Raw genomic sequence first — 25,518 nt, 5'->3', positions numbered from 1 at the left:
CTTAGAAGTTAGGATCTTTGTCCCCTTTCATAGTAGAGTTATGAGAATCTTGCGTAGAAACCACAAAAAAAGATGAACATACTTGAGTAAAAGGCATTATTTCACCCTAAAACTGCCTTGTCATCCGCCCCCTTTCATAGTATAGTTATGAGAATCTTGGGTAGAAACCACAAAAAAAGATGAACATACTTGAGTAAAAGGCATTATTTCACCCTAAAACTGCCTTGTCATCCGATAGTTTTCCACACGCTCACAATTGCTTGAAATCCAAAAGTTAGATGACATCAATGGGTCGACCATCGGGCCTAATATTATATTGTTCCAGCTGGATCACTTTGTTGGGCCTACTGAAAATTTTGGATATGCTGCCCAGACCCAATCCACTAACAGTCCAAAAAAATTCCATAGAAACTAACCCACCTTTTTGAACTTTTGGATCAACTTCATTTGGACTTTGTAAAGAATCCGAACTTGGAAAGTCATGTTTACTCTTGAGTCTTGACTGATTTACAACCATCATGTCTGAACAATTATATATATACATATATTCACAAAAATATACCCACATATACATATATATGCACACGCATATATATATATATAATATATATATATATATATATATATATATATATATATATATATATATATATATATATATACACACACACATACCAACAAACATACATATATACATAATATTCTCTTTCCTTCCTAACTCAGTTACTGTATATACATTAGCTGCATTTCATCTTCTCCTGGACAAAACACACCTATCTATTATAATATAAGGAAACCTATGAGTGCATAGATCTTCTCAATTGTTGCTTCATCTTTTTTTCTTCCCTATTCTTGTTTGTTAGTGTTCTAAGTTCTAAGTTCTAACTGTGTCTGACTTCATTAACTTCCTCTCTTAATCCTAAAAATGAGATAATAGATAGAAGTTCAAGCCATCACATCAATTTATTGGAAGATTACTAAGATGCATGAACCTGCAATTAGGGTTTATATAAATTATCAACTAGACTGAACAAGATGAATGATGAAAGTGAAACCTTATTATTTTTAAAATTGTTTCTAAAATCTTCAGAGCTTTGGGTAGCAAATCCATTACTTTCAAAAAAGAGTAAAAATAAAAGCAGGAAAAGCAGAAGTTTTGTGCAAATGTTGTATTCAATATCAATCTCCATATGCCATTTCACAAATGTTAGATAAACAAAAACACAGAAACAATGATGATGCCAAACAGGCCGTCAATTATTTTTGTAGTTTTTTAATAAATTACTAGGTGGCTGCCACCTGATTATTTGAACTATGTTAATAAAAAATGAGCATTAAATGTTGGGTCAAAAAACAAAAAGGAAGGTGTAACACAGCTAGACAGTAGTTGCAGAATAATTTTAAAGAACTTTATGCTGACCATGTTTTTACCTTGATAAGAAGAAAAAGGGAAGATAGGTTTATTAGGCAAAAAAGAAATAAACAACAAGGTACATTCGTTTTTTTATTCTCAAGCTTGAATCATGTCATAAAGAAATGTCGGCAAGAGCAATGCTACATGGAAAGGCATCGCCAGAGAAATGAGAGGATGTGACTAAGAAGTTGAGGAAAAAATGATAGCATAATAAACAGACTGTCCTTCTAATAGAGAATTTGGTCCACTAAATAACAGATAAACAACGATTTCTCAGAAGTAACAGCACAATACAGAAGTAGATTCATTCCAGAACAACAAACAAAACCACCTCCCACTAAGAACAAAAACTAAGATCAACTTTAGAGCACAAAAATCAGGTATTTCTTGAGATCCAAGAAAGTACCTGAAATCTGGAGCTTCACAGCTTAGAAAAGAAAAACAATGGCAGAATGCAAGACCTCTCGCATGTGATGCAGCAATAGAGAGATTGGAAGGTACTAAGGTTCGACTTCTCAAAACCCTCACTTCCAATACTCGAAACCCTTGCTGGAAGAGTAGCATTTCTGGAGAAAAACAACATAAAACAATCTCCCAGAAAGGCCACTCAAGTCCTCATCTAAAGCTAGGGGCTTCTTGGAGAAGCTTCTTGCCTCAGAAGTCAAATTTCTCACCTAACCTCACCCAACACCTCATGCTTCTTTCCCAAAGACCCCCACAACATAAACTACTATTACAAATAAGACCAAGAGATCAAAATGACCCAAAATATGTCCCAAATAAGACTTGACAAGAATTGGGAAACTAAGTAACAAAAACACCCCTGGACTGGACAGACCACTAAGACACCCACAAAAAACTAATTTGACTTAGAATACTATTAATATTTAATTATTTACTTACAATTGTTATTCCAATAAGCATTTTGCTGCTAGAAATAAGGCTAAAATGGAGTATGATGAGGAGGCATGCACGCTTTTAAAAGGCCAAATAACATGGTTATTTTTAATTGTTTGCCCTTCTCTTTTAACAAAATATCCATTGCTAAGGAGTCATCAAAGATTCCAGAATTTATAGTCCCCCACTGTCGAAGAGTTTATACTTTATACCAATCGTGAAACAATCCTTTCTCATTATTTATTATCAAGTCTCACTGTCAGGTATTCTAGGATCTATGAGCCATGAGGTATCTTTACAGAAGTTTTTCTTATGTACGCTGATATACACATTTGCATATATGCACACAAAATAGAGAGCTCATCCGTTAGTACATATGTCATTTTGAACAAAGTGCATATTTCGAAGTTAGACTTGGAAAATGTAAATTGGAGAACCCAGTTTCAGAGGACTATAGGAATCAGCTAAGCTGCCATGGGGCCACCTAGCCCCTAGCCAGGTGCCTAAGTGGTGCCCAGATGTCAAAGCAGACCCAAAAAAACCAATATAAGGAGAATCTAAAAAAGGGAAAAAAATCCAGAAAATGAAACATAAGGTGTCAAATAAAATTTAACAAGTCAATTGAAAGCAACAATTTGGTAACATTTGATACTAATTCATAAATAGATCCCACCTTCCATAGTCAAACATGATTTGAAAGCATCAAGACAGGCACAATTAGTGGCCAAGGCAGCCTTTTTTTTTTAACATTGGGAGCACTAAAGTGAAAGAACAAATTATTAACTAGCCTTGGTAAATATCTAAATAAAGGTGAGGTGTTTCAAACCTTCATTTGAGGAACATCATCCCTGTTTACCTCATGCAATAATTTATTAGAAGATGAGACTTGGGTAGACATCATACCCTTGTCCTGCACTAATTCTGGTGTTAGGGAATCATTGCCATTCTTTTCTGCACATGCCTCGCGATATAGATGGCCAAGTTCTAATCGGAGATGACTGTTGCCTTGCAAGTGGTAAATTTTGGTAGCAAGTGGAACTGGAGCATCTGATATTGTTAAATCAATATGTGTGTCAGATCCTCTACAGCATGATAATCTTCTTTTTTTTTTGGTGGGGGTGATAGCATGATAATTTTGAGGAATAAGAGGATGAAATATGTATTAAAAAACTACAATACTTTTAAAGGAAGAGAAGTAGTGTCAAGCAACATTACACGATGAAGAATTGAAGATAACAAAATATGTCTTCAGATGCCAAGACATTTTGATTGTTTACCAGAGAGGAAATCAAGGGTTTCTCAAGTTCTACTCATGGGACAACATGGTCTAAGAAAGGCCTCAATGTAATGCAAATAATTATGCAAGGAAGATCATATTGACCAGACACACAAGTCTTGTATTCACTAGAAGCAGCAAAGGATTAGAATTCCATGTAAAGTATACATAATTCATCTCTATTTGAAGATGCATTAACCATCCTATTTTCAGGAATTATACTAATGATGTCAATAAGTAGAGTTGGATGCCTTGTAAGTCTGTCACTCATTTCACCGTTATGGCTCAGATCTCATTCACCATAAAGTAGAATGCATCTGTTAAGGTGAATTACAATTTGGCTTAGGATAACCAAACTAAATCAAGTTCAATCCAGCAAATATCTTCGCTTACCATCAATGAGACAGGTAGGCTGGCCCTTAAAGGGTCCAGTGTAAGGGTTAGGCAAAATTCCTCGACCAAATGGGACAGGATGTTTGCTGTCTGCATTAAATTTGTAGCATAATGGTGACCACCTAACCTGGACCAATCAACTTATGTTCCTATTTACAAAAACATGCACACTTGACGTGCGATTAAGAATTTGCCAATAGACAGTTTAGAAAGAATATAACATTATTAAACTATCTAAGAGATCAAATATTTTCAAGCAGGAAAAACCTAAGTACTGGCCAATTCCCTAGTCTAATCAAAATAGTAAATTACAATGCAACGATTAAAATTCAAGAATAGCCAATGTGCCATGCAATTGTTTAGGACTAAACATTTAATATGTTTGATGGGCTTTGATTTGTTCCATAAGCATGTTTGAACATAAGTACTTCAGCAATAAGTCAGGGGACTTACTCCTCCTAAGATGCTCCTTAGACTTCTGATATTTGTTCAGAGCATTACAAGGTACTTCCAATCCTGCATTTGGTATCTTAGACTTCTGATATCTGTTCAGAGCATTACAAGGTACTCCCGTTCCTGCATTTGGTATCTTGTGATGTCCCCTGCCTGAAAGAATACAAAAGAACAATCATGTCCTGTTAATTCAACACATGCAAGACTCAGAATTCCAGTATATCATAGAAACTAACGAAGATAGAGAAGGATTTAAAGATGCTCGCATATCCGCAGAGTCGAGTGAAAGTGTATACACTTAGGGATCCAAAAAAAGGTTAGATAGTTAGCAAGAGGATTTGCTCAATGATCTGGGATGTACAAAACTAGTTCTTAAGCTCAACTATTTGATTATCACCAAGCCAAAGATGAATTCCGTTGAGCATTGTTACTCAGTTGATAAATCCCCCTCAAATGATGCATTTGGATCCATGTATAGTGATATCTTAAATTGTTATTTGTAGGCCTACAAGTCAGTAGAGTAGAAAGATTCTTCAAATGTTGATTCAGCTGTCTTTCCCATTAATAATTATTTACTAGAGGATATCGTGCATTTATTAAAGGAAGATGGTAATAAGAAAAAGGATAAAGATTTTGTTCAGATAAAATGCAAAAGATGAGTAAAGAGAGACCACACAAATTTTTCATGTCCGCTTATGTGGGTGAAAATATTGCTGCTAGAGATACACTTTATTGTCGGAGGCTCAGTGCAGATATATTGTCACACCTCACACATATTATTGTTCACATAGTAAGCATTCTTCTATTCATGTGTGGACAACACAAAGCGATAGATATTTATTCCATATTGTTAACACAAGACCATTTAGCCAACATAGTCACCAGCATTTTCAATGTCATCTTATTTCTCTTAAACATCTCATGCGATATATACTATTACCATGCTATTGGACCAAAGTACGCCATCTCGGTACCGGGCCCCATATTGATGCCACCCTATTACTATGTTGGTATGCCTAGTATGGGGGCTGGTTCAGCATACCGAATGTCAGTACGCCCCTCGTACTGCGTACCGATACCGAACCGGCACAGCATGGTACGCTCTTGACCATCTGGTTCGGTACGATACGGCATACCTTGTACTAGACTCCTTGGTTATCCCAAAGTACCTGCACTCAACACCTAAAAAGGATTACTTGTGTGACACCTAGGTATGGGTAACTAGGAAGATATTCTTATGCGACGTATGGTGTCCCAAAAAATCAAGAAGTTTCATAATTTTATATAATTTAAATCCAGATGACACCTGTAAGCTAACATTTTGAATTTCAAAATCAAATATTAACCCAAAAAGGTTATTTGCAAAATTATAAATGAAGTAGAATTTTTTTTTAGATTTATAATTTAGAGTTCAGCTAAACGAGGATGCAACACAAACAAAAGAACTACAATTTGTTACCTCTCTTCTCCAACCATATAAACACCTCCTACTTCACCACCATATCCCATCCATGAAGCACTATCTCCCTCCATACTAAATCAGGTAGTTATATTGCATCGTTCTATCTCTCTGTGCATATATATATAGTTCCCTCAGTCTTCTCTATAGCAGCCATCTACATCAAAACCTAACCCACTACCCAACCCTTCTATCTCCCAAAGACAATTAAAGTGCCATTTCTTCCCCTCACAGTAACAGACCCAAATCCTCCCACCCTTTTATCTCCTCTATACTATCCCACTGCCCGACATGACCTGACTCTCTCTTGCCACTATATCCTTCCCTCTGACCCATGACATTAGCCCTCTTCCTCTCCCTCCTTGCACAATCCAAGATCGTAGGCCCTTTAAAATGTAACCAATTTATCCATAAGCTTTATTACTATTGTCATGTTAGAAAAAGTTTGGACATTATGCTCCTTGATGTAGATGCATGTTTAAGTCATGCAGAATTTGCTTTTGAAAAAAACGAAAGAGATTTTTTCTTTAAATCATGGCTTCAATTCTATGGTTATTACCAAAACCAAAAGTAATACTGATTGGTAATTATGTTTCACTTTTCTTTCCTACACCCACATTCAACTATAATGGAAATTGTCTGTGGCATCGCTCCAAGCAATGCAGGCCCCAAATGGGTCAGGGTCTCTATTGGGTTTCTCCTCTTCCTTTCTAGCTTCTCTTTCTTCCTCCCACTTGTCTATCCATGAAAAGCCACCAGAAACTATGTTGATATATCCTTTTTCTTAATCCATTTTTTTCTGCAACTCACAACATGTAAGACATATAGAACTGGAAGGAGGTTTCACCTTGTATGTTTATACCAGCAACTTTCAAAATTGTGGAAGGCATAACTCTTTCATTTTTCTTGTAGGATTGGCACATAATGCAATTTCATCCAGTATTTGGTTCGTGAATCTGATGACATTTGGATCTGTGAGTTGGGTAAACTTTTGAAGCAAGTTTGTTATGAACTGATTTGCTTTAGTTCCATAATATTTAATTTCACATTCAATTTATGTACAGCCAAACACATCAATCGGAAATTGAGAATAACAATGTGATTTCTAAGGGCCAATCAAGCAGCACAAATGTTACAGATTCTAGATACCATGATATCCTAGTTTCATAGAATCAACTGATCCAAATTCTCGAGTTGAACTCTAATCATCCAAAACATAGCCTTATAGATTAGAATAACCAGAAACTTACATATGTACCCATGCCTTGACTGCATAATGAAGTCCATGCGACAAAGGATATATGCAATTGATCCATTTCATAGTTTGACATGCCATCTATGATAGGCTGTCAACCTAACATAGGATTTCTAAGCACCAGCTTAAAGATGTCACTGTGTGTAAGCCAATCACTTTCTTTACGTTATAACAGAAGCATCACTAGCTATGGGTCTCAAAGTAGTAGTCATGGAATACAATACTGGACTAAACCACCTAATTCAGTCGATATCGTACCATACTGACCACGAACCAGGATGGCTTGTGGTCTTGGTACGAAATGGGGCCCAAACCAGTGCCAGTCCTTGTTGAGTTGAACCATGCAAAACTAAGCAGTTTCGGGCGGTTCAGCCTTGTAAGTGATTGATTTGGGCCCAATTAACCCCTCCCCCACAATAATTGAGGGAGAAAAGATCACATGTTTTCTCCCTTTGTTTCAACCATGAGCAACATACAAGAGGAGAAAGAGAGGTAGAGAGTGGAAGGGTGAGCAAGGAGGCTAGATCCTCAGGTCACCAAGATATTTCCCTAGATTCATTCTTCCATTTTCCTTTTTCAAATCCCATAAATGGGCAACAATTACAAAAATAGGAAAATCATATCAAATTTTGTATTTTGGCATGATTTCATGCTATGTTGTAATCTTAGTCAAATCTATGCAACGTCATAACTTTTTGATTGTTTGATATAATATTATTTTTATTAAAATATATTTTTGGACAAACAATTAATAAAAAACAAAGATGTCAGATTCCACAAATTAGTATCATGTTCGGAGTCTAGCATGCTATCTACTATCTTTTTTGACAACAATTTGATTAATTTTTACTATATTCATTGCTTGTCGTATAAAAGCATAACTTTAAAGTAATTCCTAGATTAATTATGCTACTAGTGCTTAATATGGGCTGAAAAAAAATATATGTGGTACCTCATATCAGAGACTACATTTAGACATAATTAAGATTTACTTTTTAAGATTATATTTAAATTAAATTTTATTTATTATTGTTCGAGAGGTATCATCCTCCCCAGCCTCCGTCGGGCATAAAATGCTTAATTCTTTTATGAATTTTTGCCATGATACTCGATGATGCACTAGTATTAGTATGGCTATCCGGTACTGATAGCCTACTAGGATCCTGGGCGGGTATAATACCAAGGTTAGAGTCAAATCCCAGGGCCCACCTACGAACGTGACCCAGACATGTATGAGGGACGTCAACACTCGACTTGGAATTTAACATATGCATATATGTTCCATTTCTAGTTTTATAATATAAGTATTTTACAATTTCAATGTTGTACTTAGTTAATTTAACATATATTATATAGTCACACCATCCTTCAGGCATGTAATATAAAAAATTAAAGTATACCACATTTAAACATCAAAAATGAACTCAAAAAACCCTAATTTTCACTCAAAACTAAATAAAGGAAGCCTAAAAACCTTGAAAAATAAAAAAATAATAAAAAAATGGATTTTTGTGTACTGGTACGGTTGGTATGATAATATGATATAGTACCAATAATGGATCATATCAGCCTCCACCGGTTCATAGTTCAGTACCGAGATTGAGAACCTTGCTGGTAGTAATTTGGTGTTCTACATTTCTTAAAAGTTGTTCATCAATAATTTGGGGTTAAAATATCCACTAAATGAGCCTCTATGAGACATATGTCTCTCATAAAATCCCTCCTACTCTCTTCCTTTTGTTTTCTCTCTTCTTTCCATATTCTTTTGTGTGATAATTACCAGATAATTTTTACTATTAAAATGCAAATATGTTGGATACAGAATTTGCAAAAATTTAAAAAAATGAGTGGAAAACTTATATCCTATGGAGGTATAAATTGCAATTATATTAGAAGGTTAGGAAACCTTCAAATCAAATAATAAACATCCCAAGACCAATAACAAAAAAAATGCATAAAGGCTTCATGAATACCTTGCCATTTCCTATTTAATTGGGTTGAATTTTCAAGCAAAATTGATAAATAAAATATCATGTGCTAAAGTGCACATTGGCTTTTTCCATCATTTGCAAGGTATTACTGTAAGCAAACCTGCCTACAAATTGAATTTCTACTGGCAGAATTGTAGGTGGGCCTTTTGCAGTTTTTGGTTGCTTGCAAGTCATCTAACTTGTAGCAAGAAGACTTGCAGAGAAGGGGATCTTGCAACCAAATCACTTATAACCAAAAGCCTCTTAAGTCAAAATGCAGCATGATGGATAGGTGGAGGACCAAGGTTCGCAATCTCGGTACTAGACCCAATACTGGTATTATGTTGGTACAGAGTTGGTACGCTCAATACAAGGGTCGGTTTGGTATATTGATATTTGATGCGCCCTCCCTCTATACGGTATAGTATGCCTGATACGGAGTGGTACACACCGGTATGGCAAACCTTGTGACTCATTACGGTCCCTTGCTCCACCCACAAGAATTCTCATTACCTCAAGACCACAACGCCTCTAAGACCTCAACATTGCACTTCATTGACCTCTAGCGACTGAATTCTAGTGAGTGAACTCGGAATGCCATGGCTACAACCGCAGGCAACCAAAACAAAAAAGGTAGATTTTGAAAACTCAATTAAATGAGCCACATGTTCTACATGTGACTTGACATGTCACATCTCCAACTCTGCAACTTCTGCAATGCAATTGAAATAGTAGGCAACCAACCTTCTCCTAAAATTACTAGTTCAACTAATGGTTAGCATGCCTATTTGCACAAATACCTCTACAATTCCTGATCATTAATACATAGAGTCCTCAAATTGCACTAGTTCCAATTTTGATTTGCTAGCTACTTGTTTTATGGCTTTATTTTGAGCTGCGGATCCTACTTTGGAAACAGAAATACCCACATTAATAGCGGGTCGAAATAGAGTCTATAGAATCTTTAGTCCCACAAAGGCAATACACCAAGGTTCATAGTACCAAACTACCAATGCATATTGCCCTGTACTGGTTCTAAATCAATACTCGGTACGAGGCACGTACCGTATGTTGCTACATGGAACCGACCTCTATATCAGGCAAACCGACATTGTACCAACTACCAACATAGTACGCTATCAGGTCCAGTACTGAGATTGCGAACGTCATATTAAACCAAAGGTTTGAATTTGCTTGAGCATAAAAGCAAGCATAGTACATTTAAACTAGGGGTATATCATGTTGCACTAAGCCAATACCAATGAATTTAATAGTTTAGCAGCCCTTTCTTCAAACAAAATTAGTTAGGCTTTATATTCCTTCGGTAAAATTTGATTCAAAATGGAAAAAGACACTTATATTGTGGCCATATATGCTTTTCCATTAAGTAATAAATTAAATTTATTCAAATGGATACTGCATTGCATTGGATAACAATCAAGAAAAGATATTAATAGTGAATCCCCAAAAAAGCATTAACTAGAAAATATATTTCATGATCAGTTACAGTGAGCAACAACAAGCTCTTAAGGAATTTAAAAAAGGGGTAAACCTCACATAAACAACACAGAGTACTCATTAAGCATTTGATGGACAAACACATGTTTCTACATAGCCAGATATGAATTTGGCAAGCTTCTAGGTTATGAAGCAGTGCAAATGATTAACCAAAAGTAAATGTACAATCTTATTGAAAGTTCTTTCAAAGCATATATTGCATCTAGTAAACAGTTTGTACCTCCAATATCCATTTCAGAAGCATCAAGTACTATGGTATGATCAACCGATGCTGATGTCCCTACATAACAAAGAATTGATGCAGACAAGCCTCATGAATACTCAAGAAAAGCAATTCACTTGATGAGTTGGATCAAAAAAAGAATAATATTTCTTTTATAATTCGTGCAAATACATCCATAAGATGTTCCTATTCAACTACAAGCCATAATCAGCTGACAAAAATAATCAAAGTAGATTACCTAGATGCATCAAAGAATCAAATATCCAGGCCAGCATTGGCCAAAAGTAAAAGGTGAAAGAGCATCCAATGGGAGAAAGAAGTGGAATAGAAAGGAGAAGAGAATTTACATAACACTACGAGTATAAGTGAAATAATTACACAGATCAAATCAATGTAAAATACCGAGGTAGGGACAATATACTGGAAGGACTACAGATAGGATGGTCAAAGTGTTAAACTTACAAAACAAGAAAGAGTACGATGTGGAGGCATAATGGCAAGCAAAATATGTTCAATCATAACCAATTGAATAGAAAAGCAATCAAAAGATCCAATAGATTGGAAGCAATGTTGAAAATATTTTTTTTCAAAAAGTATCATTCATCAGTGGATAAAATAGGGTTCAATTTCACTATTCAGGGGCCCAGTAAAAAATCAACATAAAGATCCTTAATATTCTTTAAGATGAACAAAATCACTTGTCTCACTGACATATAAAGAATTTATGGGCAGCAAGTGATGCTCAAGCTACACAAGTATACTAGCATGACGAGCACAAAGAAGACAAAAAGAGATAGGTACAGGTACATTTAGATAGCTTCTGGCCTTCCAGTCAACTAAATAGGGACAATTTAACCTAAATACATTATTTTTCAAATCCAAACACATTTAAAAACAAATAAATATTTAAAACCTCCTAGAGAAATTAAAAAAATTAAAAAAGCATAAAAAAGGTGTCTGAAGGAAGTACTAGGATGCCCGCAGGAGATGACCACCAAGATGGGGTGGGCCACACATCCCATTCTGGGAAACCGGAATGCCCCCATCCCACAGTATTTGAATCAAATGTTTCTAGCAAAATGTGTAGGAGAGCTCATGCAAATGTCTCATATAGCAATTCGGACTCTAATACATGAGTAGAGTCCTTGAGAAGAAAGTGTAAAAGATGTACTATCATGATGCAATACCATATGATCAAGTAAAAATTAAATACAGACTGTAGAGATATGATGTGTCTGTACATCTAGAATGTTGTTCCTTGTGCCTTTCATTCAGAATTATTTACATTTCACAATACTAAGGGTTGGGTACCCCAACCTTGATAAAAAAAAAAAGATGCATATTATAATATACCAATGCTTTAAGATATTATTCTTTATTAATAATACCTCTTATCACTGATAGAAGACCAGTAATCTATAACTATAGATCAATTCAAAAGGATACAAACTATTAAAGGCTACAACATCCATTATCTAGATGTTGCAGGATAAAGCAAGAGTTAATGCATACAACTTTAAAGATCTACAACATTTATAGGATGTCTGTTGATAAAAGGACAAGAATAATTCTGAAAAGGTTAGATAAGCAAAAAAAAAAATGAACGAACAAGCAGAGAAAATGAGGCATACTTTGAGCCTCTCTGGACTTTGAACATAGCATGCCACTCTGGTTAGTGTAATTTGATTCCGAACCACTAACAACAATACCACCCATAGACTCAAATTTTTTTTTGCTCTTCTACAGTAAATAGTTGATCTAGGAAATGCTAGGATCTATAACCAAAGACTTCTTTCCACTGAATATAAGCAAAACTCTCAATTCATGTTTCAAATAACAGGAATCAGAAAGATATAAGGTAGTTGTGTCATGATTCATGAATTCTTAATGTCACCAATCTATCACCATCTTTAAAGAAAGACATAACATAAAATATAAAGATGTGGTACTCCCATGGTATGTTGAACCGACCGGAACAGGTCGGTTTAGCCTGTACCGAACCGGTGCCGACAGGCATCGGTACGGTACAGCATATAGAATCGGTTCCGACCCATATTGGGTCCGAACCAATTGGTTCCGTACTTGTCCCGATGCGAACCAGCCCGGTTCGCACTGGTTCAAACGCATTTTTCCCGCGCGCGGGGAAGAGCGCCCGCACGGGCTCCAGCCCGCGTGGGTCATTTAATGCCACAGAGTGGCATTTAACGCGTCCGCGCGGACGTGTAGTTTTTTTTTTGTGGAAATCGCGAGCGGAGAACGCGCGATTCCCTGCGCAGGGAACCGCGCTCGCGGCTAGGGAATAGCGCCCGCGCACGGTTTCCTGCGCGGGGCAGCGCGCCCACGCGGGCTGCCAGCCCGTGTGGGCCATTTAATGCCATAAAGTGGCATTTAACGCGTCCGCGCGTTTTTTTATTTTTTTTGCTTTTTTTTACGTCCACACACAGTCACGTCCACGCGTGTCTCCGGTTCGGTACCGATTCCAACCAGTACCGAACCGGTACCGATGCTCACCGGTACGTCGGTACGGTCGGTCCGGCAAACCTTGGGTACTCCTGAGTCAGAATCACAAGTGAGGCCCCACTGATCTGATTAAATGGAATGAAAGTGATCTTCCTTCATGACTCTACCATTGGGCCTTGGAGCAGAGTAGCATCCAATTCTTCAATGTCTCATTAGAAGGCCTTTCTCATATTTTTGCTTGTGATTAAGCACTTCTATAGCTGGCATAGCTATCCAGTAAAAGAAGACCTTACGAGCACTTTACACACACAAAAAAGTAGAGCATCAATCCATTCCTTACCCCCTCTCTCAATACATTGTGAAAGATCCTTGAACCAATGTCACTTTTGAAGCTTTATGTGATATAGCCGCAATGTAGGAAACAATTTATACACCAAAGTAGAGAAAATCCAGACCTAATTTAACTTTTCAGATGGCAGCAACAGAGGTTTTGCCTTTCTCTGTTTTCTGTTATTTAGTGGGGCAAGGTGGATGATCATAGAGCTCTCTGTAAGCAGTGGTTATGATCTATCCTATGGCTGATCAGACTTTCTTTTATCTCCTAAAGACTAAAAGTGTATCAGGAACCTGTTGATTATTTGTACAAAAGTTCCATTTTCTGTAGCAAATTGATTATGTCAACCTAGTGGTGTATTTTATTACCATTCTTCCAGGAATTATGGCTGATAAGCTTAAAAGGCAAGGTTTCGGTTGAAAGGACTTCACTATCAAGAGAAAATTTATCATTAAGCAGGAATGGAATGCAAAAAGAGGGAAGACTGATATTTTCTTAAGAAATATTATTGAACTTAACACTTCATTTTCCAGTGAACAGATCCATCCTTAGATGGCTGTCAAAAGCTTTATCAGTTTCTTCTCTAATTGCCATTATCAAGGCTTGCAAAGATGGCGCTTGAAACCTAGTCCATCAAAGATGATCTAGAATTTGGGAAGCCATCCTGAAAAGCGAAAACTGTGGTTATTTGTCCCCTGAAAATCATTACAGAGTTGGCAAGGGAAATTCTTTTCTAACATTGCTTGTTTGGTGAAAGAGTTTAAAGATCACTGCTCTCGCTCACCGCAGGAGTAAAGTTGATAGATACCTACTAAAATAGGAAAAAGATAATGACGCTGAGATGTTCGCTGTAAACATTTTAATACTTTCCTATCAGTTCATGGGATTCTACTCGATGCAGGTTGCTATTCCCAAAATTAACCTTTTCTATGGTGACATAACCATCATATCTTGCTACAATTTGAGTAGAATATTTTAGTATATTAGTAGCAACTTAAGCTGGCCGCTTAGAAGTCCTGCTGATTCTCTCCTTGGTTGTAATTTCTATTTTGGCACCAAGAGACTACTTCCATCTTAACAAATCAATAATAACATGCTTATTTCTCTTATAAGTCAGAACTTTTCACTTACATAGAGCCATCCCAACTCAAGAATCTCTGTCATTTCCAAGATTTTTGCTAGCATTTTCAACGCCTGCTAGGACTAAGCATATTTTGTTGATTCTATGCTCTCTATCAAATATCAACATAACTTAAGTTATGCTATATTAAATAAAAGAAACCCCTTCATCCCATCCATATGAGGTCAGCAGGGACAAAGTTAAAACAAACAACAGACCTTAACCTTAGCCAATGCTATCCAAGGCTCCCTGAACTTGGAATCTAGACAAGAAAACTAACTCTTGATATATTATGCGGAATTGATTACATATATAAAGCACAATATATAAGCTAGATAACCAACTTAAAACATATTCCTTATTCTTTCAAAGGTTACTATGCTTACAAAAAGATATAACTGAAAACAAATCACTACATAATATGCTAAGATATTAAGTAAAAGGATAATACCATTAGTTGCTTGCAATATTTTTCTCCCCTTCCTTGGAGGCTTCTTACGACCAGAACGACCATCAAGCTCCAGAGCAACATCTTTCATATAGTTTAATGACCTACAGCGCTCTGCAGGAATTAGATGTTTATACAATGAAGCATCGCCCCACCAGTTCAAAATTTTAGTAACATAAGCAGGCAGTAACAATCACGAGAGAGAATATATTCATAGTTTAACTTGTATTCAGAAGAGAACATTTATTATGTAACATGATAGATGATTCAATATTCAATATTAACAATAAATGATTCAATAACCAATATTGATAATTAGAACATTAAAGAGGATAAAAGGTTTTAAATTTGTAAACAAGAAATTTGTGAATTACAACTATCAAAAACCCATAGAGGACAAAGGTGCAAGTTCAACATCAACTTAAACAAGGAACATCTATAGCACATTGATATGATATCTAGATGTAAAGGAAGAGGAAGCATAAAATCTTCTTATACAGCACATATGGGTCGACAATGGTTATTGGCAGGGATTTGTTGTAAAGAACAAGCCACCCTATTCGGTCGAGTATGTACAGTATCGACCATGAACAAGAATCAATTCATGGTATTTGCACGAAATAGGGCTTGGACCGTGCAAACTGGTCCTTACCAGGCTAAACTGCCCAAAGCTGCTTGCTTCCAAGCTGCTCAACTTGCTAAGAGCCCGGTACAAGCTCGATTAGCCCCTCCCCCTCAATATTGAGGGAGCAAAGCTCATCACACCCTTTTCTCCCTCTGTCTCACTTGTAACAAGCAAAAGGGAGGAGAAAGAGAGAAAGAAAGGAGGAGACAAAGAGAGGAAGAGAGTCGAAGGGAAAGCAGGGAGGACAAATCCAATGTTCAACGAGATATTTTACCATATTTGCTCTTCCATTTTTTTTGTGACATCCCATAAATGGATAGAAAATGAAAAAATATGGGAAAATCATTCCAAAATTTTGTATTTAGATATGATTTAGTGATATATCATAGATCTAATCAAATTTGTGCGATGATATAACCTTTTTTGATATTTATTTTATTTTTATCAAAAATATATTTTTGGATTCAAATTAATAAAAAATAAAGGAGATGTTACATAAAAATTAGTACAATGCACCATGCTATCTGATGTCTTTTTTGGAACAATTTGAATAATTTTTGGGAAATTAATTGATTCTCAAACCAATCTAAAAATCGACATATAGGCGTACTATTACATGGTGAGAATTGAAATTTTCCATGAATTTCAAATTATCCCAATGAAATTGAATGGGATAACTTCTTGACTTGGTGCAAGGCTACAATCAAATCATTTGGTGGAAAATATCAGTTTGGGTATGAAAAGGGAAAAATCCATAAGCCGGATGATGATACCCTAAATCCGTGATTATGATGAATGGGAGGCAAACAACCTTTTGGTTATGTCATGGTTCTTAAACTCCATGGACCCTCATGTAAGAGATGGATTGATCTTCTTGTCTACCACAAAAGAGATTTTTGACACCTTTCATGAGTTGTACTTGCAAAAGGATAACATTGCACGAGTGTATCAATTGTATCAAGAGATGGCCAATCATAGTCAAAAGGAGATAAATTCTTGCTCGATGTTATAGAAGCTTGAGAACATGTGGCAATAATCGCTCTACTTTTTTCCAATCGCATCAAATTGCTCGGAAGATGGTAAAATGCACCCAACTTTAAAGTCGTTCCTAGATTAATCAGGCTTAGTGCTTAATATGGGTTTACAAAGATGTGGTGCTTATATAAAAGGGCTACATTAGCTAGAATTAATTATTTGAGATTTTTATTTAAACTAAATATTATTTTTAATGAAAACCAAGGTCCGCCGTACCGCCACCGTACCGGTCCGGCCCGGTACATACCGGCCGGTATCGGTACAGTACCGGCCGGTACCGACCGGTACGGGCTCCGTACCGGCCGGTACCGACCGGTACGGTCTCCGTACCGGCCGGTACCGACCGGTACGGTCTCCGTACCAGCCGGTTCGCACAAGAAAACTAATAAAAAATTAATTCAAAATTCATGAAATTTTAGTTGTATGCAAAGATATTTCAAACATGTTTTCTTGGAGCATGTGTTGTATTTTTTGATGGTCACACACTTTATACTTTTTTAGTAAATTTCACATAAATAAAAGAAGCTTAAAAATGTGGAAAAAAAAATTGTATACCATATGGTTCGGTATGGTACTAGTACCATAATAACGGTCAGCTATCAGTATGCAGTTCGGTACCAAGACTATGAACCTTGGTTGTTGGTATGCAAAAGCATCTTTTGGAAGGCAAATATTAGGTATCTTTCTTATCATAAAACCTGAAATACAAAATTACTAAATCACATAACAATGAGTTTTAGTGATGTCCTTCAGAATTTTAATTTATTAGATGGTATCAATTATCAAATATAAGATCAAAGATGGTTTTCGAAAAATAATTACCTAAAGCATTAGAATTAGACTAGACAAATTTTAGAACCATTGTAATTTAATTTTTCCATTTTTGAAGATGAGCTTGAATAAAGTATGTGACTAGGAGAAATACAGATTCTAGGCACACAAAAGTGGATACAAAATTCAGAGATATTGCTTCAAATGATCTATTTTGTTGCTAGAAATAAGGGCATCATGTTTTAAGATGATTTTGGCTGATAGGGCAAAATTTTTCAGCAGGCCTGGGGAGCCTATCATTCAAATATTAAGCTGGATTAATGCAAAAATTTAAATACACTGTTTGCATGACCTCAAAGTGATATACTTTATGAAATAGGAGGGAGAAAAAAATTCTCTCTCCCTATTGAACTGCCCATCCAAGACCCCAACCATTCATAAAGTATCATACAAGAGGCATGACGTTAAAGGATAACAGGTAGGATATAGAAAGTTGCTCATATTGATGTATACCATCTTGTAACAAATTTGCTACAATATGGATCCCACAATTCAATAACAATGCCAGAAGCTTAAAAGGGCTAAATAGCAGGAACAAAGGTCGAAAAATCATACACATCAGTGATTACTACACCCACCACTGCATCCCCCTCCACACAAAAAAAAGGATTGTTTTTTTGAGTTTATAAGTGAATGTATTATTTTCATAAAATCAAAATACGATTAGCAAAGATATATATATATATATGGATTTTTTATACAAATAATAGATTATACTTAATCATAGGCAAATATCGAAATACTAAAGATCGTGCCCATATTGACCAAGGATGGGTATGGCACACACCATACCAAGGATTCATGCCAATATCGTGGACATGGACTAAACACCCTTGATACGGCATTTTTTGGCTTTCAAAACTCTAGTTTGCGTTTTTTTTTTTTTTTGTTATATTTTCTTGAATTGTACTGCATTTTTGCAAAGAAAAAGGTGGACATATCAACTTTAGTGCCTGATATGTGGTTTTTGTGCATGTTGAGGTCAATAGCATGCATATTTATTGTGCAAGCTACACATAACTTGGGATCTAGAATACATTTAAAATATATATGGGTTAAATTAGCAAATCAAATGCAATTAGATTTCAAGAAATCATCAGTGACATGCTATTATGGATGACCGCATTACCTTATTTATTCTATATATTTTTATCGATTTTCTTACATTTCAGAATTTTTTGTAGCCTAGGTTGGAGGGCATGTTCATTTCATGCACTTGATTAGTACATTCAAATTATGTGCATAGGTAATATATTCCATGATAAATTATAAACGTTTAAATATATACTTTTTAATAATTAAGAAACAAAAAATAAGTTTTTCGCAAAAAGCACACCATCTCAGAAATTAGTTTACAATTATCTAACATTATATGTATAATATTCTGAAATCAAAAAATATCTAATAAATAACTAAGTCTAAAATTATATTTAAAAATCTAAAATAATCGTAAAATTGATTGGTTAATTGAGGACTATAGTAGACTGGCCCCATAAATACATCATATAAAAAATCAACCCAAACAAATGTACTTTTGTTTGGTTAACTTCGAATTTAGAACATTTCGAGTATTGCTAGGTGGCACCCGAGCATCAGTCAAATTGAACCTATAAATCTTGAAAATTTGGTAGCATTTGCATATCAGCAATAAAAACATAGTACCAATTTTTTACCAAATTTTATCTATTAACTATATTTTAAAATATCTTTTTAAAGACCTAAAAATATTCTTGTAAGCTTGTGGATCTCCCCATTTCCCTACAACATATTGGAAATCAGCCCGAACAAGCAATATTTGCTCCGAGTAATTTCAGATTTACATGATTTTTCAGGTGAGATTATGGGTACCCAAAACCCACAAATTTCTTGAAATTGGTCTAGATTCGTACTTTAAAGCATAAATTTGAGCATTAATAAAATTTAGACAACATTTTGATAAAGTTTTCCCTCAATCTTACAATTAAATATGGAATCATTTTCAATTTTCCAAAATTAGGAAAAATAGAGCAAAGAGAGTTTATAACTTGAACGAAGTGATTTGGTGTCAAAAAGCGGTAAATCCGAGCTTGAATCCTTGTTTGAAATCCTCCTACAAGGTTATGCCCTCTCTCTTTGTTTTTAGCTAGATGGAGTGCAAAACAAAGGAGAAAAGACCTCCAATTTCTTCTGAGTGGCACCATAACAAATTGAAGGTACTACGTCCCGAACCACTCAATTCACAAGCAATTTAGGGTCAAGTTGGCCAGTTTCCTCCTGAACTGAGCCTCCCTGTACTGATAGGGGCTCCATTCAGTACAAACCTAGAGGCTTTTTAATCCTCGACCATGAATGGACTTTATTTGGTGAGTTGAAAACTTTCATAATGGTTTCCAACAGTTCTGAGAGAGATACTACATCAAGATGGTCCCAAAAGACAAAGTGCTTGACCCTCAATGACATCAGCATAGACATATATATTAGTATATGATGGTTCTTGACTTCTTGCAACCATTCTACTTTGTATGCTGTATTTGTTGATCTAATTGAATGATCCTAGAATCTTAAAGCAAATATAAGATGACATTTTTTTCACTTTATATTTTGAACCTCTTGTCTATGCTTCAGATTATTTAATTTAATATAATAATATCTTGCTAGTTTGGAGGTTAGATTTGTTTATATAATGTCTTCCAGTCTTACCTGTATTTAGGTTTCCCTGCTCGACAACATCCATTTGGCTTAAAGTTAGGTTTGTTCAAACAAGCCAAAGTTCCTGTTGAATAAAACTATCTTAGAGATGCCTAATATCGTAACATACTAAAACTATCCACAAGCACAAAATTTGATACTTCATCTATAAAGCCGCTCTTAAAATGTGGAATCAACATGGAATTGGCTTCCCCCTAGCCGCCAAAATAACTTACATAATAGCTAGGGCATAAAATGAATTCACCAACTTGCATTTGGCATCCATTCGAGACACCATATTAAGTACTCATGATACTAATCGAGTTCGAGCAACTTATAAGATGGTTCAAAATTACTCTCTTTAAACAAAAATAGACCAGTCATTTGGCATACTCTATTCCACAAAATTCATGCCACGGAAGAGGTGGTCACTTTTTTTTTATGGAAAAAAAGAGAGACCACTTCTTCTTAAGTATATAAAATTGTAAAAACAGTCTATGTATTGGAGAACATAACATTTCAACAAGTGGGGCTGGAAGTTTAGACCACAAGAAACAGTTTTCTCTCTTTAAGAAATTTCAGTACAAACATACACTAGTGGTAAGCATAAGGATAATACCAAAAACAACATACACTAGTCATAAGCGTAAGGATAATACAAAAACCATATTTGGAGAAAATAAAAACATAAGCTGAAACCTGCATGGGCTGCATATTGACTGGCTTTGACCGGCTTCTTACAAGCATTGCAACAGACCTTCAGCATAAATATAAACATCAGGAATAACATATGAATTGACAAGAGCAACAACAGAGAATTCTCCACAATCATTAAAAATATCTTGTATAGATCAGGATTTCAGTGAACTTGAAGGATACATTTGATGAGAGGAAAAATTGTTATGGCAAAACAACAGAGGTACACAATATTTCAGTTTCTAAAGACACAATGGTGTGAATTGATCACTCAGCATGTCACAGTTCAATTTCATGAACAGCAGAGCAGGTTCAACAGTGCATAAAGTCCTATAAAGATACTCAGGGATGTGGCTACTATTCAGGGCCCAAGTCATCAAAACAAACTGCACCAATCAAAAAATTTAACTAGTTAGGATGACATATTAGTTTTGAAGACACTGCAAAGTGTTCAACATGCAAACAAAACCACTTGTTTGCTTGTATGATACTATGTAGTATGTACCCTTAAAGTACTGTTCTCACATATGCAACAACTCTTAGCTAAACTAAGATGAAGTTTCGAGCATCAGAATTTTTTTAAAAAAAAAGCTATAAAACCCAATGCCCATGCCATTAGATTTTTTTAAAAAAAAACCTATAAAACCCCATGCTCAAGCCATAAAGTGTGCCAATGCTACTATGCCCATGCCTACCATGCGCCAGCACATGTTTTCTTGGCACCAGAACGGCAAATAACATGCCCCATGCCAACCACTAGCCAGCACGCCATATAGCAGCAACACTTAAATCCTTGCATAAAGCATTATGCATAATCGGATATCTACAACATTTTGAAGATCTATAACTTGTAAAATGTTTTTAGTTACATTTTTGCTTCATCATATAGTTTGTTTAAGAAGGTTAAATATTGGGTTACCAAGGTTTGCCGTCTCGGTATCGGACTCCGTACTAGTATCATCCTATTACAATATCGATATGTGATTCGATGCAGTACAACTCGACGGACCGAGTGTTCATAGTCATACAGTATGGTTTAGCATACCGGTTTGGTACCAGTACGGTATGGTACACCTAGGATGGAATGGTACCAAACGGTACGATGAACCTTGGGTGCTACTTTTGTACTAGCATTTGATCAACTACAACGTCACATATTGGGATTTGGATAAGTCTGACTCTCAAGGCATGACAGAATGAAAGTGTCGATCACATCCTCCAACATAAATTTCATTTCTCAATGCCTCAAATGTTTGAACCACTTTAAGGACCTACATACAAATTCAAGTTAATAAATCCAACCAAACAGTTAGACTCATCAATTTTTGCCTCTTATGCATCAAATACACATAAATTTTTGCCAAACCATCACTCAACTCTCACTAACCCCCTAGTAGCTCGAATCATCTAGCCAAGATGCCATTCCCCTTAAAAGTATCTCATACTAATCATGCACCTTTGCTTCCTAATGCTTCCATCTCATCATAGATTATTAGAATTCTACCATTATCAAAATAATCTTAGTTTAACCACATTTGTGCCGTTGATTGTCTTATAATTTTTTTCATATACCCACATAATGCATTTTTTAGTATACAATGAATTAGATTTCATTATTATTAATAGTAAACATTATTTTGTGGAGACAATTACTAGGTGCATAGGCATCCCAATTTGCTTTTATGGCTCTCCATCCAAACTCTTGATGCAGCTCCATCCCAATTACTAGAGCTCCTTCTCTTGATGCAGCTGACAAATGATACACCAAAAATCATCAAGTTTTTAAATTTATGCCTTCTCTTTAGTGTAAATGATGCCTCACTTTAAATCCTTCTGCCATATATGTAGGCATGTATCCTTCCATCAAGAATGAGTTCACAACTTCACATGATTAGAAATTTAGTAATATGTGATGTTAAAGTAGTGGTAGACTTTCAGTTTATTATAGTTGATTATTAACTTGTCTTTTTTCTTTCTTTTCTGCGAACTTACAATTCTACGGCTCAATAGGATGCTAATTTAGAAGGCACATCAAGGAAGCCCTCATTCACCAAGATGTTGAGTGTTTGCTTGTGACTATAATTCTATAACAACCCAACCCGTACTTAGAAAAAATACATATATGTGTATGTATGCAAAATTTGAAAATGAATCGTTCTACAAAAGCATTAGACCATTAGGTATTATTTAGTGTCACCAAGGTTCTTAATCTCAAAACTAGATCCCAAGATCCGCCGTACCGGTACCGGTCGGCGTACCGGTGGCGTCCCGGACCGGTACGGAACCGGTGGCGTACCGGTCCGTATCGGTGGCGTACCGGTCCGAACCGGTGGCGTACCAGTCCCGTACCGGTTCTTCAACAATAAATTACCGGTACCGGATTTCACGCTGATCCGGTACGGCAGACCATGCTAGATCCCGTACAAGTATCATACTGATACAGTGTCCATACGCCCAGTAGATGGGTCAGTTCAGCATATTGAGACTCCGTACAGCCCTCGTACTGAGTCTTGGTTCGGAATCGATATGGCGAACCTTGAGTGTTGCATTAGATGAGATGCTTAAGAGACTAAGATAAATGACTTTCTCACTAAATTTTGACTTATATCAATGTTTTCCTAGAATAAAACTTATGAGCCTTTAAGATTAGAGAAATTCCTTACATTTAAAATTCATTGTATTGATGCAACAGGAAAAATCTGGAACTGGTACTAAAGGTGGAAAATCAATTTTTTATTATTATGAAATTTGTTTTTTTTCTTTTCATTTTCGTTGAACACAAATGCGGTAATCCCTTATTTACATGTAATGTTGGAGATAAATGAAAGATGATATTCATGTAAAAAAAATTGTCTTTAGTAATTTGTTAGTCTAATAATCTAACCAAATAACTAACCTACCCAAATCAACCATGATAGCTTAGCCCCACCACCAGCCTAACCTAGTTAACTGGCCTACTAAGCCTATAAATAGGATCCATTGAGGGTAAGGCCAAGAAGGGAAACAAAAGGAAGGTGTAGGCCTTTTAGTGTGAGAGAGAGGGGAGGAAATAAAAGTTCGTGCAAGTTTTTTGTGGATTCTAATTGCAAAAACTGTGAGTATCTCTTACCATGTGCCTTGTATTCAAGGTTCGTTTGTGTTTTTTAATCTCATAAACACTTTCAACCTTTTATATTATTTGAATATTCTAATCCTTACAGTCCTTTTTAAAATTCAAGATCTTGTAAGGAATTTTTCTATGCTTTTTGAGTTTAAGGTACATTTACCTACTGTGTTTTTTTGAACTTGTTATTGTTCTGAAATTCTAAAACCAAGGTTCCCAAATTGCCAAGTTTCTTTTGTGCTTTTAAACTTTGTGAACAATTTCAAGTTCAAGCCTATCTGCTGGTTTGGAGTTTCAAACTTTATGGTCATTTCTGAAGTTAAGGGTTTATTTTGAAATTATAAACAACAATAGGCTTCAATTGAGTTGTTTGTTGTTTTCAAAACTTTGATTAGTTGCAATAATTTTTGAATCATTCCTTATTCGTAATCTAGTACTATGTCAATAGAATTTATGTTTGCATTTTATGTGGAAATTATGAAACCATATGAGTTTTCAAACTGATATTCTTAAAGTCTTATTTATGTGACTTCTACCTTAAAATTCTATCCTTATGAGAACCTCTTCTGCACCTATTTTTTTCATGTATCCTTCTAAATTTAAAAATTAGAACATAAGTTTTAAAAGATACATGGGGACGGTGGACCCCTAGCTAGATGGTATATAAGTAGTCCCATAGGAACTGTTAGAGAAGAGATATGTATACATTTAGCCAAGTCATATAGGTGGACCTAAAGGTTATAAGTGGCTTCGCATGCATTAGCGACAAGGACCATGAGTGGCCTCATCTGAGTAAAGTGGGCTAGAGGATCCTCAATTGCATCAATAGTGCGGATATAGTGACCTACAAAGTGTAAGTGAACCTTTATAAAAAAATGTGAAATTATGTGAAACATCAAAGTTTTTTTGAAATTTAAAATAATGTTTTCACCATTTTGAAGTATCTCATACCTTCTTAAATAATTGTGACTTCGGTTTTTCATTATAAATTGTTTTGATGAACGAGGTCCGCCGTGCCGATCATACTGATGTACCGGTAGACACTGGTACCGGTACGGTACCGTACTGGGCCAACGAAGCAGTAAAGTCTGAAAGCAGAAAAAAACAACGCGCGGACGCGCGCGCGTCCACGTTAAATGCCACGAAGTGGCATTAAATACCACTATATGGCATTAAATGGCCCGCGCAGGCTACCCCGCATGGGCGCACGGCCCCGCGCAAGGAATCAGGCCCCGCGCAGGTGTGATTCCCTGCGTGGGGAACAGGCTGCAGGCGCGGTTTCCTGTGCTGGGAATCGCGCACGGGCCCGAGCTGGGCGCATGATTCTCCGCTCGCGCCCGC

At 36.0% G+C, this 25,518-nt stretch overlaps 1 protein-coding gene across 10 annotated transcripts in view; it reads right to left on the bottom strand.

Moving 5' to 3' along the window:
- LOC103717832 (uncharacterized) overlaps positions 1-25,518 on the bottom strand; it is a 53,875-nt gene that overhangs the window by 11,710 nt on the left and 16,647 nt on the right. For 5 of the 10 annotated variants that reach the window (XM_088710802.2, XM_088710804.2, XM_088710803.2 and 2 more), the window contains exons 5-9: positions 21,078-21,135; positions 15,224-15,334; positions 10,856-10,915; positions 4,434-4,586; positions 3,215-3,358 (exon numbers count right to left, since the gene is read on the bottom strand). In XM_088710802.2, the coding sequence (XP_088566928.2) occupies positions 3,215-3,358; positions 4,434-4,586; positions 10,856-10,915; positions 15,224-15,334; positions 21,078-21,135 (526 nt within the window). Of the gene's footprint in view, positions 1-1,820; positions 3,359-4,433; positions 4,587-10,855; positions 10,916-15,223; positions 15,335-21,077; positions 21,136-25,518 lie in introns of all 10 variants that reach the window. The other 5 variants (XM_088710798.2, XM_039116265.3, XM_088710799.2 and 2 more) reach the window with 4 other exon arrangements.

This window comes from Phoenix dactylifera, chromosome 14, assembly GCF_051530095.1.
Source record: "Phoenix dactylifera cultivar Ajwa chromosome 14, Ajwa_hap1_PhDact_Kaust_v1.1, whole genome shotgun sequence".
Taxonomy (NCBI): Eukaryota; Viridiplantae; Streptophyta; class Magnoliopsida; order Arecales; family Arecaceae; genus Phoenix; species Phoenix dactylifera.
The sequence above is the reverse complement of the archived record's forward strand: the minus strand, read 5'-3'. Positions and strand labels throughout refer to the sequence as shown.